Source organism: Carassius auratus, unplaced genomic scaffold (genome assembly GCF_003368295.1).
Source record: "Carassius auratus strain Wakin unplaced genomic scaffold, ASM336829v1 scaf_tig00215934, whole genome shotgun sequence".
In the NCBI taxonomy this organism is placed as follows: domain Eukaryota; kingdom Metazoa; phylum Chordata; class Actinopteri; order Cypriniformes; family Cyprinidae; genus Carassius; species Carassius auratus.
In genome coordinates, this window is record NW_020528315.1 from 187,807 (window position 1) to 205,000 (window position 17,194).

At 38.1% G+C, this 17,194-nt stretch overlaps 1 protein-coding gene across 2 annotated transcripts; it reads right to left on the minus strand.

Annotated features, from left to right (window-relative positions):
• On the minus strand, positions 1-8,639 carry LOC113096445 (pre-rRNA processing protein FTSJ3). 2 transcript variants are annotated; one of them, XM_026261825.1, is made up of 19 exons: positions 8,468-8,639; positions 7,784-7,889; positions 6,766-6,812; positions 6,612-6,691; positions 6,138-6,432; positions 4,794-4,909; positions 4,527-4,631; positions 4,332-4,432; positions 4,166-4,252; positions 3,931-4,065; positions 3,363-3,498; positions 3,091-3,287; positions 1,961-2,078; positions 1,672-1,889; positions 1,500-1,594; positions 1,308-1,410; positions 1,036-1,219; positions 734-828; positions 1-652 (listed from the first exon to the last, which is right to left on the minus strand). In XM_026261825.1, the coding sequence occupies exons 1-19, from the start codon at positions 8,532-8,534 to the stop codon at positions 382-384; spliced, it is 2,556 nt and encodes an 851-aa protein (XP_026117610.1). In that variant the 5' UTR covers positions 8,535-8,639; the 3' UTR covers positions 1-381. The 2 variants fall into 2 exon arrangements, with proteins under 2 accessions (XP_026117610.1, XP_026117609.1); XM_026261824.1 differs by having other exon boundaries at positions 3,931-4,083.
• Positions 8,640-17,194: the final 8,555 nt, after the last annotated feature.

Here is a 17,194-nt window from a genome sequence, read left to right on the forward strand (position 1 = left end):
TTTTTTTTCATTCAGTTTTCATTTATTTAAAATCTTACCAACAAACCAAGCAGGTTTTTCCACACATAAATTGGCATAATTAATTCAGAAAGATCAGGAAGTTCACGTATACACCTGACGTTCATATACCACAAAGTATACGTTAGACATGGAAATACACAGCATTATAACAATGCTGAAAAACATCAGAACCGTGTCTGACTGCTGAAAGGGTTCAAACCCTTATTTATAATCACATGAGTCAAAGTCCAAGCAAAACAGCAAGTCGTCGGAAACGAAAGGGCTGGGCTAGATGAGAAGATTAGCATATAGTGCTAAAGACTCATAAACGACACGAGCAGCTCAATCAATCAGACTGAATGAGGACGAGACGGGCGTCCATCACTTCTTTTTCGCATTTCCTTTTCCTGCCTTCATGCCCCGTCCTCCTTTAGGACCCCGACCTCCTTTAGGACCACGCCCTCCTTTAGGACCACGCCCCCTCTGGTCCTTCCTCTGTGCGGCTCTCGTGTCTTTCTTCAACCTCCCGTCCACCACGCGGAAAGTGCCCTTGACTCCAGCGGGACGGTGCACCCTGCGTCCCACGCCCTTCTTAGCCACGATGTACGTGAGGTCTCGTTTCTCCTTCCCCACGCCGGCCTTCTTGTAGATGCTGGGAGCAAAAAAAAGAAAATAATTAGGCTTCAGTGCGTTGGAAATGAAATTAAGAGGACGTGTTGATGTGGAGGCCGACCTCTTGAGCTGAGCCATCTTCTCTCGCTCTGAAATATCCACCGTGTTCACCACAGCTTCGGCCTTCTTCTTGGCCTGCTCCATCTTCTTCAACATCTACAACAGAAAACACGAATTTAACGGCCAGATTCACTTTTGAGTTTAATGAATTCAACGTATTTTGGTAGCACCAGAAACAGCCAGGACTGGACCATTTTCCCCTGGATAAGGATTTTTTAAAACATTTTCATATAAATAGAGAAAAACATTTCGCTCATGAATTGTAAATTTCTATTAGTGCTGAAGATGTCAGGATTGTCTCACCCGTCTCTTCTTGCGCGCTTTGGCCTCTGCGACGCGTCTGACTGGCCGTGCGTTGATTTCCCGCCATTTCTGCTTGTATTCCTCCACCATTTCCTTGGTGACAGGAACAGGCCTCTTCCGGTGCTTCTTTTCATCATCAACAAGCCAGGCGGGAACTTCAGTCATATCCTCAGAATTCGCAAACCTACGAAAGCAGCATGAAGACAATATTATTACCTGAACTGGTGAAATGCACAAATAACGTAATCGTTAAGTCATTAGCGCAGTCTGACCTGTGGAAGGAGCCATCGATCAAATCTCGCTCTCGCTTTTTGGACGTCGCGATCTGAGCGCCGAGTGCCAAACCTTCTGCATTGAGAATTCGTGCACGTTTGTCTGCGAAAAAAAAACAATTAAAATCTACTATTAACAATGAAACTATTTTATAAATGGCACTAAAATGTTAAATACGATTCTCAACTGACTTATTTTTTCAACAGAAACAACTTGAAAGTTGTCGTCATCCATCTCCCCACTCGCGTCGACAGCTGCCGAGGCGTGTTTCATTCGCGCAATTTCGCTGTCGGTAAAAAGCATTTTTAACAAACAAAATCAAGAAGTGAAGCGTTAGTATTAACAAAAATACACTTGTCTCACTTTTCATCATCGCTGCTGTCGTCATCATCAGAGTCACTATTGTCTTCATCCACATTCACTTTCTGTGAGGGGGTGGCCACTTCCTGTTTCTGCACGACAGGCTCCGCCTCCTCTTCGGCTTTCCTCTTTTTGCCTTTTCCACTCTGCAGCAGCTGGGTTTGTCTAAGTTCACTCAAGGCATCTGTATCGTCGTCCAAATCCAGCTCAGCAAAGATCTCCTGCACAACATAAAGAAAAGCGTAAGATGCCGTAAACCAGATTTGTTTAAGTCTAAATGCGCGATTCACACCTTGCTGAACCACATGTTGGTCTCACGCTCTCTCTTCTCGTCTTTTTCTTCCAGTTCGACAATTAACTTGTTACCGTTCTCTTCCCCTTCGTCCTGCGGCTCGGCGGCGAATGCAACTCTGCAGAAATGCAAGAAAAAGCAGTGAATTCCTTTGGAAACAATAATTCATATACAATTGTAAAGTGTTTGGAAAAAAATTAAAGTGTTATTGTAACTATTTTATTAGTGTTCCTGTAGTTCAAGTGGTAGGTTCGATTCCCAGGGAACACGATAGGTACAAATTGTTAGCCTGAATGCACCAAATCACTTTGGATAAGTGTCTACTAAAAGTATGTAAAATGTAAATCTATTTAATCTTTAAATATTTTTATCTAATATTTTTTTCTCCCATAAAACACGTTTAAACATTACAGTTTTTGAAATATTACAAAGGTACAGTTTATGCCAATTACTGGTACACAATAAATCTAGGAACCTGCTATTAGCTACCCATTTTAAGAAAATGTATTATTTATATTTGGATTATAAAAAGTTAATATAGAACAAATAAAAATGAAACCTCTAAAATAGTTACATAAAGCTTTAATTAGTAAATTTCTTTTAAATCGATTGATAGCACTATAAACACATATATAATTTAAATTAATATTTATATATACACCTTTATTTGAATTATATATTATACTTTTATAATATATACAAATAAACTATTTTTTGTATTTTTTTTATTCAGTATAACATTTTAATATTTTATATTTAATTTATATTACAATTTAATGTTAATTTACAGACGAACCAAACTACCGTATTTTCGGGACTATAAGTTACACTTTTTTTTGTAGTTTGGCTGGTCCTGCGACTTATAGTCACGTGCGACTTATCAAAATTAATTTGACATGAACCAAGAGAAATGAACTAAGAGAAATGAACCAAGAGAAAACATTACCATCTACAGCCACGAGAGGGCGCTCTATGCTGCTCAGTGCTCCTGTAGTCTACACTGAAAACAGAGAGCGCCCTCTCGTGGCTGGAGACGGTAATGTTTTCTCTTGGTTCTAAATAAATGCAACTTATAGTCCGAAAAATACGGTAAACATATTCCATAAAAAAGGAAGGAAACAGAACCGTACTTTTTCTTCTTAGGCATCTTCTTCTCGATTTCCTTCTCTTTCTTCTCGATCTCCTCGAGGTCGTCTGAGTCCAGGTCAGAGGCCAGAGACATCCGCTCATCCTCGTCTTCATCAGATATATGCAGGTCGTCCTCCTCCTGGTCGTCCACTAAAGCGTCGGCTCCCTTCATGTCTCCCTGTGTGATCTCACTCAGACCCTGAGGATTATAGACACGACCGTCAGGACGAGCTCAGGAGTCACTCATCTTCCTCCAGACCTGCTGCTTTCTTACCTGGGCCTTCTTGATGGCGCTGAGGGAAAACATGGAGGAATCGGTGGTTTCAGCGATGGAGACGCCGGGAAGATCCATCTTCATCTCCACTCGCTCCCTCTGCTTCCGCTTCTCCTTCAGCAGCTTCTTCTTCTTACTGTTTACCAACAAAAACACACGTCAAACCTGATCAACATAAACCAGCCTCAAAGACGCCAATTTAACATTTATACAGCTATTATTGTTAATTAAAACTAAATGATTTTTTTATATATATATATATATATATATATATATATATATATATTTAATATATAGATATTTTAGCTAGTTTCCAAATTTCTAAAATAACTACATATAAAAATTATTTTTATTTAAAAATTACACAAAATTACCATAAAATTAGCTGAAATCTACTTCAAGATATTAAACTATAATACAAATATTTACCCTACAATGATTTAAAAAAAATTAAATATATTGGTAATAGAAATAGATTATTTTTTTACTATTTTATGAATGTTTAGATAAAAAAAAAAACAGAAAATACCGGTCATACAAAATAGTAACAAAAATTGTTATAATCTACCGTCTGAGTTCGGCGATCTCTTCAGCTTTCATCTCCGCCAGCTTCTGCTCCATCTCCTCTTCCTCCTCTTCTGCCGGAGTCTTCTCTTCCTTCTTTTCAGCGCTCTTTTTCTTGCCTTCCTTCTCGTCAATATCGCTGTCATCATCATTTGAGCTAACATCGCAAAAAAATACGTAATTACGAAGAAAATTTTAACCTACGATAAGTGAATTCTATGATGATTATGATGACACACCTCATTTCCTGGTCCAGGTACTTGGCTTCCTGTCTCAGCTTTTTAGCCATGAACCTCCTCAGCTTGGACCTCCATGACAAGAGCAGACTAACAACACAACAGCCAATCAGATTCCAGGCTACGAACACCGATTCTCCATATATGGTCAACAAGTGCAGTGACTCACCGCATTTCCTTCCGGCCCAGGACTTTAATATCGCAGCAGCACTCTTTGATTTCTGGTGAAGTAAGGGGGTGTGATTCCAGCTCGGGGTTATCAAAGGTGATCTGGAGCAGAAACAGATGGAAATGAGATGTAGAAACACATGAGAAACATATGTGCTGGTGTCTGGAATATAAGTGTAGCAGTCTGAAAGCGTACCGCATTGGCTTTGCTCAAGAAATCGACCGGGTTTTCGGCTTTTAAGAATTCGGTCACTGAGAAAGTGTGATACAGAATGAGTTCGCCATCCATGTAGCCTTCAGCCTGAAACAACACAGAAATAAAGTTTAAAACAAGGAAATTACATTACACTACACTTTACAATTGTATACAATTCGCCTAAAGTTATAAAATATAAAATACAATATCATAAAATAATAAATAAATTTCATTCAAATGTAAAAAGTAAAGTGTAATAAGACATACCTTGGGCTTTTTATTGTTAACCAGATCCTTGACAGTTTTGACTTGTACGTCGACCTCTTTGAAAGCATACTTGGGGTCGAAGAACTTGTTGTCAATTTTATCCGGAGCCAAAAAACCTGAAGAAAAGAGAAATGTATTCATTTAGACAAGCAGACAGATATAAACAACAATAGAATTATATAACAGGTAATAGAAATAATGGGTGAAAACAATAGAGATGTAGAATGAACGACAGAATGATAGATGAAGATAATGATTAACAAAAAACTAATTGATAGAACAAATGCAATTAGAACAAACAAGACAACAAATGATGAAACAATTAAAAAAACAAACTATGTAGATAGAATTATAGAATGAATGATAGAAAATTTAGAATGAACAAGAAAACGACAGATAGGCAGACAAATGAAAGAAAAAACAAAAGATGAAGTGAACAACAGAACAAGCCAATGACAGAATGATATCTAGAACAAAATCTAATGGAACAAACAAACACTTAAACATGCGAACGATAGCTAGAACAAAAATGATAGAACGTGAACGATAGCTAGGATGAACGAATGATAGAACAAGCGAATTATAGCTACAACAAAAGATAGAACAAGTGAACGATAGCAAGAAAAAAAAACATTTAAACGAACGTATGATTTTTTTTTTTTACCATTTTACATTCATTGAACGCAGTGTTGCTGGAAGGCAGTAAGTAATGTTGAGTAATGCTAGTCCATCAATCATCATGTGCTTCAAAGTTGATGTTTTTTACACTATTATTAACATTAGCTTTTTAAGCAGGAATAAGCTGGTTGGCCAAATAGTCCCTTGAGGACCAAGACATTTGTTAATTTCCCTAAATTAATGAAATATTAACTTTTATACTGTTATATAACCATGTATACACACACACACTCTATAAAGCCTCTATTTTACAAATAATAATGCATTTAGGAGCATGCAGGAGAATGCAATGCATGCGGTTGTGGTTCTTTTTTAAAAAAAAAACTGAACTGGTTCTGAATAAGAACCAGTTTTCGGTTCCCAATCCTAATAACAAGCGAACAATAGCTAGAATAAAGTCTATAGAAAGTGAACGATATCTAGAATGGAACAAGAAACAACAAATCAACCAATAGCTAAAAAAACAAAAAATAATAATAAATAGAATAAAATACTTGTATAACAAACGAAGGAGAGACATAAAATTATAGATCAAACTATATAGACAGAACTACAGAATGAAAGATAGACTTAATTTTATAACTACAGACAGACAGAACAACTGATAGATAACAAACAATAGACAGAACGAATGAAACGAGATCAGTATGAAACACATGGATTTACCCTGGCAGACGACAAAGATCTCGGCGGACTCGTTTCGGGAGGCCTGTGGTTTGGTGGCCTGCACCTTCTTGAAGAACTGCTGGAAGATCCACATGAGCGGCTGGTAGTCTTTGGAGCGGAAGACTTTGGTGATGAAGGTGCCGCCTTTGGTCAGGAACTCGCAGGCCAGCTTGAGCGCCATCAGCGTGAGGTTGGCCTGCGAGAAGGCGTCGTGCTGCCAGTTCGCTCCGACGTTCGGCGCGCCGTCGTTCAGCACAACATCCACCTTCCACGTCTGCAGCTCCTTCCTGATAGCCTGAGCAAAACCAGAAAAACCTTTAAACTCAGTGAGTGACTTTGTATTAAACCCAAACTCACAACAACATGCAGAGATGGAGTTTGAGATGCTCCACACATGTTTTTTTTTCTCTAATATTAAAATATAAATGGGGAAATCAGGCATATCTGAACGAGCTGAAGAGCACAAACACGCACCTGTCTGCACTTCTCTGTGGTGATGTCCTCTTGCAGCATGACCACGTTCGGGATGGGTTTGATCGGCACCAGATCCACACCTGATAGAAAAACAACAGTGTCAAACCTGGAGTCTGTGTCTGAATCACAGAAGCTTCACTTGAAAACCACTCACCAATAATCAGGCTGGACACCGGCATGAACTTCGACGCCACCTGCAACCTGAACAACAACGAGAGATTAGAAAACCAGCACAAACTACCACATTTGTGAATGAATAAATCAAACAAAAACTCTGGTCTTCGCAATAACTCGTCAAAATAAAAGCTTAGCTAAACAGAAATACATTACTATTGTACATGTACTTGTCAAAGTGCAGCACTGTTTGTTAATTAATGAATAAAAATATAAGTAAAATGACCAACATTTTTGATTTTAAACAATAACTACAGAATAATTAAAACAGAAAATACAATTTCTGAAAAATAAAACATTTCATAAATATAATAATAATAAAAAAATATAAGTTTTTTAAGTCTTATCCACTAAACTGATTCGACAAACTTTTTGATTATTAAAAGTTTACATAAAGTATTAATGCATTCCAGACAAGAACAAAAAAGACAATTTGGGGAAAATAAACAGATTCCATAGGGCCCTAAAAATTATTTTTGTAATGCTTTTAATAATTTGCTATATTGTTAAATTGTATAGGTTTCATTATTTTAATTGATTAGACAATTTTTTGGTTACCAAAAAATATTACCATTAAAACATAATTCAGAAAAATGTAAAAAACAAAAAAACAATTTAGAAATGTACATTTGGGAAAGGATAAATCTTAATTTTTTAATCAAATATAATGCAAATACAAAATAAAATCTTACATTTAGCAAATATGTAAAATCATATTTTGCTTTCCATGGAAAAATATTAACAAATTCTGATTTATGAATGATGAAAGTGCATTTATATTTAGTACATAGGTACGTTTATAGTTTTTCTGAAACCAAGTTCTTTCACAGAAAAGTACAGGATTTGGGTAAGCGTTAAACAGAATTTGCAGGAAAATAAATTTCACAAATAAAATGGAAAATATATTTTTTTTAATTGGTAAAAACAGGTTCAAATAAAACTTGTTTCAGAGACCCTGGTTAAGCTGTCAACATGAACTAGCAGGTGAGTTTACCCACCATCCTCCTGGAGCTGCGCACAGATCCACCAGAGCTCGAGCCTTCTGAAGAAACTGGAACTTCCTGTTGAGCTGAATGAGCTTAAACGACGATCTGGACCGATAACCTACAAACCGAACCGATATTATGAGATTACACTCCGTACAAACATTCACTGTACATTCAAACAACACAACATGACCACTGTCTAGCAATGACATCAGGTGCTACTGTATGACCACCATCATATATCTGACACTTTGAGGATTATCATGCCTCTATAATCTTGAATAAAGACCGATATTATGAGATCACACTCAGTACAAACACTGTACATTCACACAACACAACATGACCACGGTCTATCACTGATATCAGAGACTACTGAATGATCACCATCATATATCTGACACTTTGAGGATTATCATGCCTCTAAAATCTCGAATAAAGACCGATATTATGAGATCATACTCAGTACAAACACTGTACATTCACACAACATGACATGAACACAGTTTAGCAATGATACAGGTGCTACTGAATGATCACCATCATATATCTGACCCTTATCATGAGGAATATCATGCCTCTATAATCTCGAATATATACCGATATCATCATAATAAACGTCCAAATCACACGCTAATAACGTGGTACGCCGTGATCTCATGCGCGTGTCTCAAAGATCACGTATACACGACTCACCCGTTTCTTTTGCGAGATGGTAGAATTTGTCCTTCCTGGTTTTCCCGACTTTCAGTTTTTTACCCATGATTTCTGTTTTAAATCACCAGTTCCTTAGCTTTTTCTCTCGGACAGCGTCCACCTCGTCGCTCTTCCACTCGAGCCACACGTGTGTGTTTGCGTCGCCGAGAGATGACGTCAACGGACTCGTCTGCTTCTTATGACGTCAGCGCCCTCAGATTTCCTCACTTTTCAAATTGGAAATTGTTTTACATGTTTTGCAAACACACACACACACACACACACACACATATATGCGTGTGATTATTGTATATACTATTTGTATGTAAATTCTTCATATTATTTTAGTAATAATGGATTTGTAAATGCATATGTATATTATAGAATTATACAATTCTATATAGTTATATCTTTAACTTGAGTTATAGCTAAAATCAAATATAATTTAAATACAAAGTAAAATCTTACACATTGCAGAGATAAGATCATATTTTATTTTACAGGCAAACATATACATAAAAAACAGACACTGAAGATACTGAGACACTGAAAAAGTCACTGAGGATATAGTTCCATAGACCATAGCCAAACTTTTTTCAGTCAGGGCACCTTTCAAAGTGCATAAAATCTCAAGGCACCCCATTGTAAAATATAATTTTAAAACACTGCATTACCCAAATGTAAATGCAAATGTCCTGTTTAATTAGACAGGACAGGAATTTTGAATTATTACTGAAATACAACATTTTTGTTTCAAACAGTTCATTGAACAATAATAAATGAAGTACCTGAAGCTGACAATGAAGTAAATGTATAATAATTAGCAAAGATGATTAATTTAGCACTAACGCGCGTGTGAGGGGCGGAGACGCGCCGCGGAGCGTCAGACGCGCGTGAGGACCAAACACAGCAGAACGGTAGGAAACTTCACTCTTCTTATTATTTATCTTTTACTATAGCGATTTATTTTTAGATACGTGATCTGAGTCTTTCATAGAGTTGTAGAGTTATTAGAGAAATATAGTTTTTTTTACATTCTTTGGTCGAAGTTTTCAGATCGCAACTCGGTTGATTCAGATCGGCACTTCGGAGAATGTTCGCGACTAGGTTGATTCAGATCGGCACTTCGGAGAATGTTCGCGACTCGGTTGATTCAGATCGGCACTTCGGAGCCTGTTCGCGACTCGGTTGATTCAGATCGGCACTTCGGAGCATGTTCGCGACTCGGTTGATTCAGATCGGCACGATCGGAGCCTGTTCGCGACTCGGTTGATTCAGATCGGCACTTCGGAGCATGTTTTCGCGATTCGGTTGATTCAGATCGGCACTTTGGAGCATGTTCGCGACTCGGTTGATTCAGATCGGCACTTTGGAGCCTGTTCGCGATTCGGTTGATTCAGATCGGCACTTCGGAGCATGTTTTCGCGATTCGGTTGATTCAGATCGGCACTTCGGAGCATGTTCGCGATTCGGTTGATTCAGATCGGCACTTCGGAGCATGTTCGCGACTCGGTTGATTCAGATCGGCACTTCGGAGCATGTTCGCGACTCGGTTGATTCAGATCGGCACTTCAGAGCCTGTTCGCGACTCGGTTGATTCAGATCGGCACTTCGGAGCCTGTTCGCGACTCGGTTGATTCAGATCGGCACTTCGGAGCATGTTCGCGACTCGGTTGATTCAGATCGGCACGATCGGAGCCTGTTCGCGACTCGGTTGATTCAGATCGGCACTTCGGAGCATGTTTTCGCGATTCGGTTGATTCAGATCGGCACTTTGGAGCATGTTCGCAACTCGGTTGATTCAGATCGGCACTTTGGAGCCTGTTCGCGATTCGGTTGATTCAGATCGGCACTTCAGAGCATGTTTCGCGATTCGGTTGATTCAGATCGGCACTTCGGAGCATGTTCGCGATTCGGTTGATTCAGATCGGCACTTCGGAGCATGTTCGCGACTCGGTTGATTCAGATCGGCACTTCGGAGCATGTTCGCGACTCGGTTGATTCAGATCGGCACTTCAGAGCCTGTTCGCGACTCGGTTGATTCAGATCGGCACTTCGGAGCCTGTTCGCGATCGGTTGATTCAGATAGGGACTTTGGAGCATGTTTGAGATTTTTTTTAATTCAAATCTGGACATCGAAGCAGGAAGTGTTTGTCAAACAGGTGATAAATTAATATTTGGACTTGAGGCTTTTTTTTTTACCTGTCGATTCAGTATGTACATGGACCCACACACAAAGGTGGACACACTCTCGACAAATTTTTAAAGCTTTATATATAATAAAGAACCATTTTTAGATTTAATTTTACATTACATTTAGTCAATTTAGCAGACGCTTTTATCCAAAGCCACTTACAGTTGAGGGATACATGAAGCGATTCTTCTTAAACAGGAAAACAGACACAAGAAGAGCTCGTAATACCAGGTTTTGGACAGAAAGATAAGGAATAAATAAAGAGAAATTTGATTAGAAATTTTTGATTAGAAATATGGTTTAACTCGGTCTACCATGCAAGAACAACCATCAACTGATAGAGATTCATATCTCTGTTTTGTTTATATTAAACTCTAGTGCCTTTTATTTTATTGGATGCACATACATTTGCATAATAATGAAGCACGTAAGTATAAATATGTGTGTGTGTGTGTGTGTAGGTGTGTGTGTGTGTACTTATATATTCACACACAATGTAAACAAAATCTTTTATTTTGGAAGGTATTAATAATTTGACACTTATTTGACTATTAAAAATTAATGTAAATTAAATGTTTGCTTATTAAATTATATTTTTAAGTTTATTAAAAGTTTAAATTAAAAGTTTATTTAGATTTAAATTTAAAAAGGTTTTTTTAAAATTGTAAATTAAGTCTATTTACATTCAAACTTACATTTAAAATTATATTTAAATGTCAATTTAATTCAATTTAAATTTTAAATTAAAAGTGTATTAACATTTAAATGTATATCTATCATTTAATTTCCATGTTCCATCATAAACCTTCAGAGGGAATTTAGTTTTTTTTTATTAATTTGTTTTCATTATTAAATATATATAAGCACATCTTTTGCTTCTTTGTTGACTGATTGAGATGAATGCATGTTTCAGGGACGTTTTCTGATCTTTTTGTCCTGGTTTCCCAGAATCCGCATTAATAAGCAGCTGGAAGTGGAGGAGGAGGAGGGCGAGCATCCGAAAGCTGTGTGGATGAAGCAGAAGCGATCGCTCCAGGACTCGGAGCCAATGGTGGAGAAGGTGCACAAGGCTCTTCCTCCCTCCGGCATCCTCATGGTGGAGGTGGACAACGTCATCCACAAGGACTTTAGTTTTGTTTCTTAAAGTGCGTCTATCATGGCTTTTCGACTATTACCTTTCATGCAGTGTGTCATGTAGCGTTATGTGAACATACACTATCTGTACAACAGAAGAAGAGTCCGCTCGCAAACGCCGAAACGAGTCGTCAGGAATATGAATCTTATTCTGTTACCTAGAGAGATCTCTCTACAGCTCTGGACCAATTACAAAGGACTGTGCTCTCTGACCAATCACAGCAGAGAGGGCTCACGCAGGGGCGGATCTAGAAAAATATTGATGGGGTGGCGAGAAGGGGGCAGGAATTTTTGAGGGGTGACAACATATGGCAGAAGTATATATACTGAGTTTAGTCACAGTTATCACAGTTTGATGATAAATATATGTGCACACTACAAAAGGACACAGGCTATCATTTACAAACTTAATCTCATGCAATCAATGTCTTGCATTTGAAACAGTTCATATAAGGAACAAGTGACCATACCCCATAAACACCACCACACTCACTAATGCATACAGTATACATCGACATGTCATTAAGAGCATTATAAAAGATTCAGTGTTATCATTATGTCAAAGAAACACAAGATTTTAACAGCCAATGACATTTCCAGCTGGGGAGACTCAACTGATTTTCTACTGTTTAGTGTTCATCACCATCTAACTCAACCAGTCAAGAGCTACATTTAGCCTTAGATGTTATATGAATATGGTCCCTGAAGCATAGGTTTTATTAGCTGACAATAATAATAAATAAATAAGCATTATAGGCACAAATACAAATGTACTTTTAGAAATTGTTTTTTAAAAAATATGGTGTTATTGTTTTGGCAAGCTTAAATGAAAACTTCGATGAAAACTTGTGTGATATTCCTTTAAAATAATGTTTTAGTATATCTTTTTTAAATTATATTTTACTAAGCAATTTCTTACATAGTTTCTTTGAGTTAGACCAAACTTTTATTTTGGTGGGTTGTAACCAGAGTTTCTGTGTTTTTTAATTAACTATTATTATTAGCTAATAGGAAGTATAGCATATCAAGTATGCTAATACTTGAAGTATAGCATACTCTACTGTGCAATAGTACTATATTTCTGTTTGAGTTTCTTCAAGTTATACTGAAATTTTATTTTGACAGGTTGTCGTAAAGACATTGCCGTTTCTGTCAGTCTGTGTATACGATACGAATGAATGACGATAGTTTTATCAAATTAAATGGTGAAATCCTCTCATAGCGTGCTGATGTGCACATGTGTAGCATACACATACATCATGTGTCAATATAGTGAAGAGCTGAAAACACCACGCGTGCTTCAGTGTGTGTGTGTGTGTGTGTGTGTGCAGTAGAGCACACATAGGCGACAACACCTTAAGGGTTCCCATAAGCAGGATTGTATTGTTGTGCCCCCCTTCCTCAAATATGATGATGGAAAAAACACCTACTATAGGGGTGAAAAAATAAATTTAATCAAATAAAAAACTAAATGAATAAATTGTATTATTTATAAATCACAATTGTAGCTCTCGACATTTACCTATGGCTATAAATTTATTGACTTATTTATTTTATAGTCTCAAGCATTCAGAAATCATGCAAAAGGAAACAAAGCAGCTTTTCTATATAGTTATATCTTTAACTTGAGTTATAGCTAAAATCAAATATAATTTAAATACAAAGTAAAATCTTACATATGACATAGATAAGATCATATTTTATTTTACAGGGAAACATATACATAAGACGCGCCGCGGAGCGTCAGACGCGTGTGAGGACCAAACACAGCAGAGCGGTAGGAAACTTCACTCCTCTTATTATTTCTCTTTTACTATAGCGATTTATTTTTAGATACGTGATCTGAGTGAATAGAGTTATTTTTTACATTCTTTGGTCGAAGTTTTCAGATCGCAACTCAGTTGATTCAGATCAGCACTTCGGAGCCTGTTCGCGACTCGGTTGATTCAGATCGGCACTTCGGAGCCTGTTCGCGACTCGGTTGATTCAGATCGGGACTTCGGAGCATGTTCGCGATCGGTTGATTCAGATCGGGACTTCGGAGCCTGTTCGCGACTCGGTTGATTCAGATCGGGACTTCGGAGCCTGTTCGCGACTCGGTTGATTCAGATCGGGACTTCGGAGCCTGTTCGCGACTCGGTTGATTCAGATCGGCACTTCGGAGCCTGTTCGCGACTCGGTTGATTCAGATCGGGACTTCGGAGCATGTTCGCGATCGGTTGATTCAGATCGGGACTTCGGAGCCTGTTCGCGACTCGGTTGATTCAGATCGGCACTTCGGAAACTGTTCGCGACTCGGTTGATTCAGATCGGCACTTCGGAGCCTGTTCGCGACTCGGTTGATTCAGATCGGGACTTCGGAAACTGTTCGCGACTCGGTTGATTCAGATCTGCACTTCGGAGCATGTTCGCGATCGGTTGATTCAGATCGGAACTTTGGAGCATGTTTGAGATTTTTTTAATTCAAATCCGGACATCGAAACAGGAAGAGTTTGTCAAACAGGTGATAAATGAATATTTGGACTTGAGGCTTTTTTTTTAACTGTCGATTCAATACCCTGCTATATGTACATGGACCCCCAAAGGTGGATACACTCTAGACCAGCCTTTCTCAAACTTTTCAAAGTGCATAAAATCTCAAGGAACCCCAGTGTAAAATATAATTTTAAAACACTGCATTACCCAAATGCAAATGTCCTGTTTAATTAGACAGGAATTTTGAATTATTACTGAAATACAACATTTTTGTTTCAAACAGTTAATTGAACAATAATAAATGAAGTACCTGAAGCTGACAATGAAGTAAATGTATAATAATTAGCAAAGATGATTAATTTAGCGCTGCACTTTGGAGCCTGTTCGCGACTCGATTGATTCAGATCTGCACTTCGGAGCATGTTCGCGACTCGGTTGATTCAGATCGGGACTTTAGAGCATGTTTGAGATTTTTTTTAATTCAAATCTGGACATCGAAGCAGGAAGTGTTTGTCAAACAGGTGATGAATATTTGGACTTGAGGCTTTTTTTTTTTACCTGTCGATTCAGTATGTACATAGACCAGCGCCTTTCTCAAACGTTGTTTCAGTCAGGGCACCTTTCAAAGTGCATAAAATCTCAAGGAAAAATCTGAAAACTTCGACCAAAGAATGTAAAAAATAACTCTCTCTAATAACTCTACAAAAGACTCAGATCAAGTATCTAAAAATAAATCGCTATAGTAAAAGAGAAATAATAAGAGGAGTGAAGTTTCCTACCGTTCTGCTGTGTTTGGTCCTCACGCGCGTCTGACGCTCCGCGGCGCGTCTCCGCCCCTCACACGCGCGTTACAGTGCTAAATTAATCATCTTTGCTAATTATTATACATTTACTTCATTGTCAGCTCCAGGTACTTCATGTATTATTGTTCAATGAACTGTTTGAAACAAAAATGTTGTATTTCAGTAATAATTCAAAATTACTTGTCCTGTCTAATTAAACAGGACATTTGCATTTACATTTGGGTAATGCAGTGTTTTAAAATTATATTTTACACTGGGGTGCCTTGAGATTTTATGAACTTTGAAAGGTGCCCTTACTGAAAAAAAGTTTGAGAAAGGCTGCTAGAGTGTATCCACCTTTGTGTGTGGGTCCATGTACATACTGAATCGACAGGTAAAAAAAAAAAAGCCTCAAGTCCAAATATTCATCACCTGTTTAACAAACACTTCCTGCTTCGATGTCCAGATTTGAATTAAAAAAAATCTCAAACATGCTCCAAAGTCCCGATCTAAATCAACCGAGTCGCGAACAGGCTGCGAAGTGCTGATCTGAATCAACCGAGTCGCGAACATGCTCCGAAGTGCCGATCTGAATCAACCGAGTCGCGAACATTCTCCGAAGTGCCGATCTGAATCAACCGAGTCGCGAACAGGCTCCGAAGTGCCGATCTGAATCAACCGAGTCGCGAACATTCTCCGAAGTGCCGATCTGAATCAACCGAGTCGCGAACATTCTCCGAAGTGCCGATCTGAATCAACCGAGTCGCGAACATTCTCCGAAGTGCCGATCTGAATCAACCGAGTCGCGAACATGCTCCGAGGTGCCGATCTGAATCAACCGAGTCGCGAACATTCTCCGAAGTGCCGATCTGAATCAACAGAGTCGCGAACAGGCTCCGAAGTGCCGATCTGAATCAACCGAGTCGCGAACATTCTCCGAAGTGCCGATCTGAATCAACCGAGTCGCGAACATTCTCCGAAGTGCCGATCTGAATCAACCGAGTCGCGAACATTCTCCGAAGTGCCGATCTGAATCAACCGAGTCGCGAACATGCTCCGAGGTGCCGATCTGAATCAACCGAGTCGCGAACATTCTCCGAAGTGCCGATCTGAATCAACCGAGTCGCGAACATTCTCCGAAGTGCCGATCTGAATCAACCGAGTCGCGAACAGGCTCCGAAGTGCCGATCTGAACCAACTGAGTCGCGACTTTCTTGAGCTTCAAAATCTCGGTCCCCATTCATTGCCATTATGACTTTGACTGTATTCGTCTAAAAGAAGAAAGTCATATACACCTATAGGATGGCTTGAGGGGTAGTAAGTAATCATTTTGATAAAGAGATTGAAGCCTAGTGAAGATTTCATATTCACATCATGTTTCATTTCATGTCCAGTGGCATATTTATACATAACTGCTTTAATTGTATTCTCTCAAATCATTTACTGTATATATATATATATATATATATATATATATATATATATATATAATGGAACATCTTGAGTTGGTGTTTACTCAGCAGGAATATATATGATCTGAATAAAATCATTGGATAAAATAAAAAAGGTCTATTTTCATGGCAAGAACAGGTTGGAATTGATTAAAAAAATGGTATATAAACATTACTAAACATTTGTGTCCCAGGAGCAAAAAAGCAGTCTAGAGTCTCTGGGGTATATTTGTAACAATAGCCAAAAAAAAAACATGGCATGGGTCAAAATTATTGATTTTTGTTTTATGCCAAAAATCATTAGGATATTAAAGTAATCATGTTCAATTAAGATTTTTTTGATTTCCTACCATAAATATCTCTAACCTTCATTTTTGATTAGTAATATGCATTGCTAAGAATTAATTTGAACAGATGATTTTCTCTATAAAGACTTCTCAAGATCACATTCTGCAAAAATCATGTGAAAATCAGATGTGTATTTTCAATCTTGTGCTTTACACATGATCAGATTCTGCCGGTTACCTTATTCCCATTAATATAGTGTTCCACATTACTCTGTAAATGTTACAACTTCACATATTGTGCATCTATAAAACACCCAGAAGCAGGTGTATTGAGCTACATTTAACATCTTTTTGACTCGTTTGATTGAAACACGAGTTTGACAGTGTTAAAACCAGCATTTCAA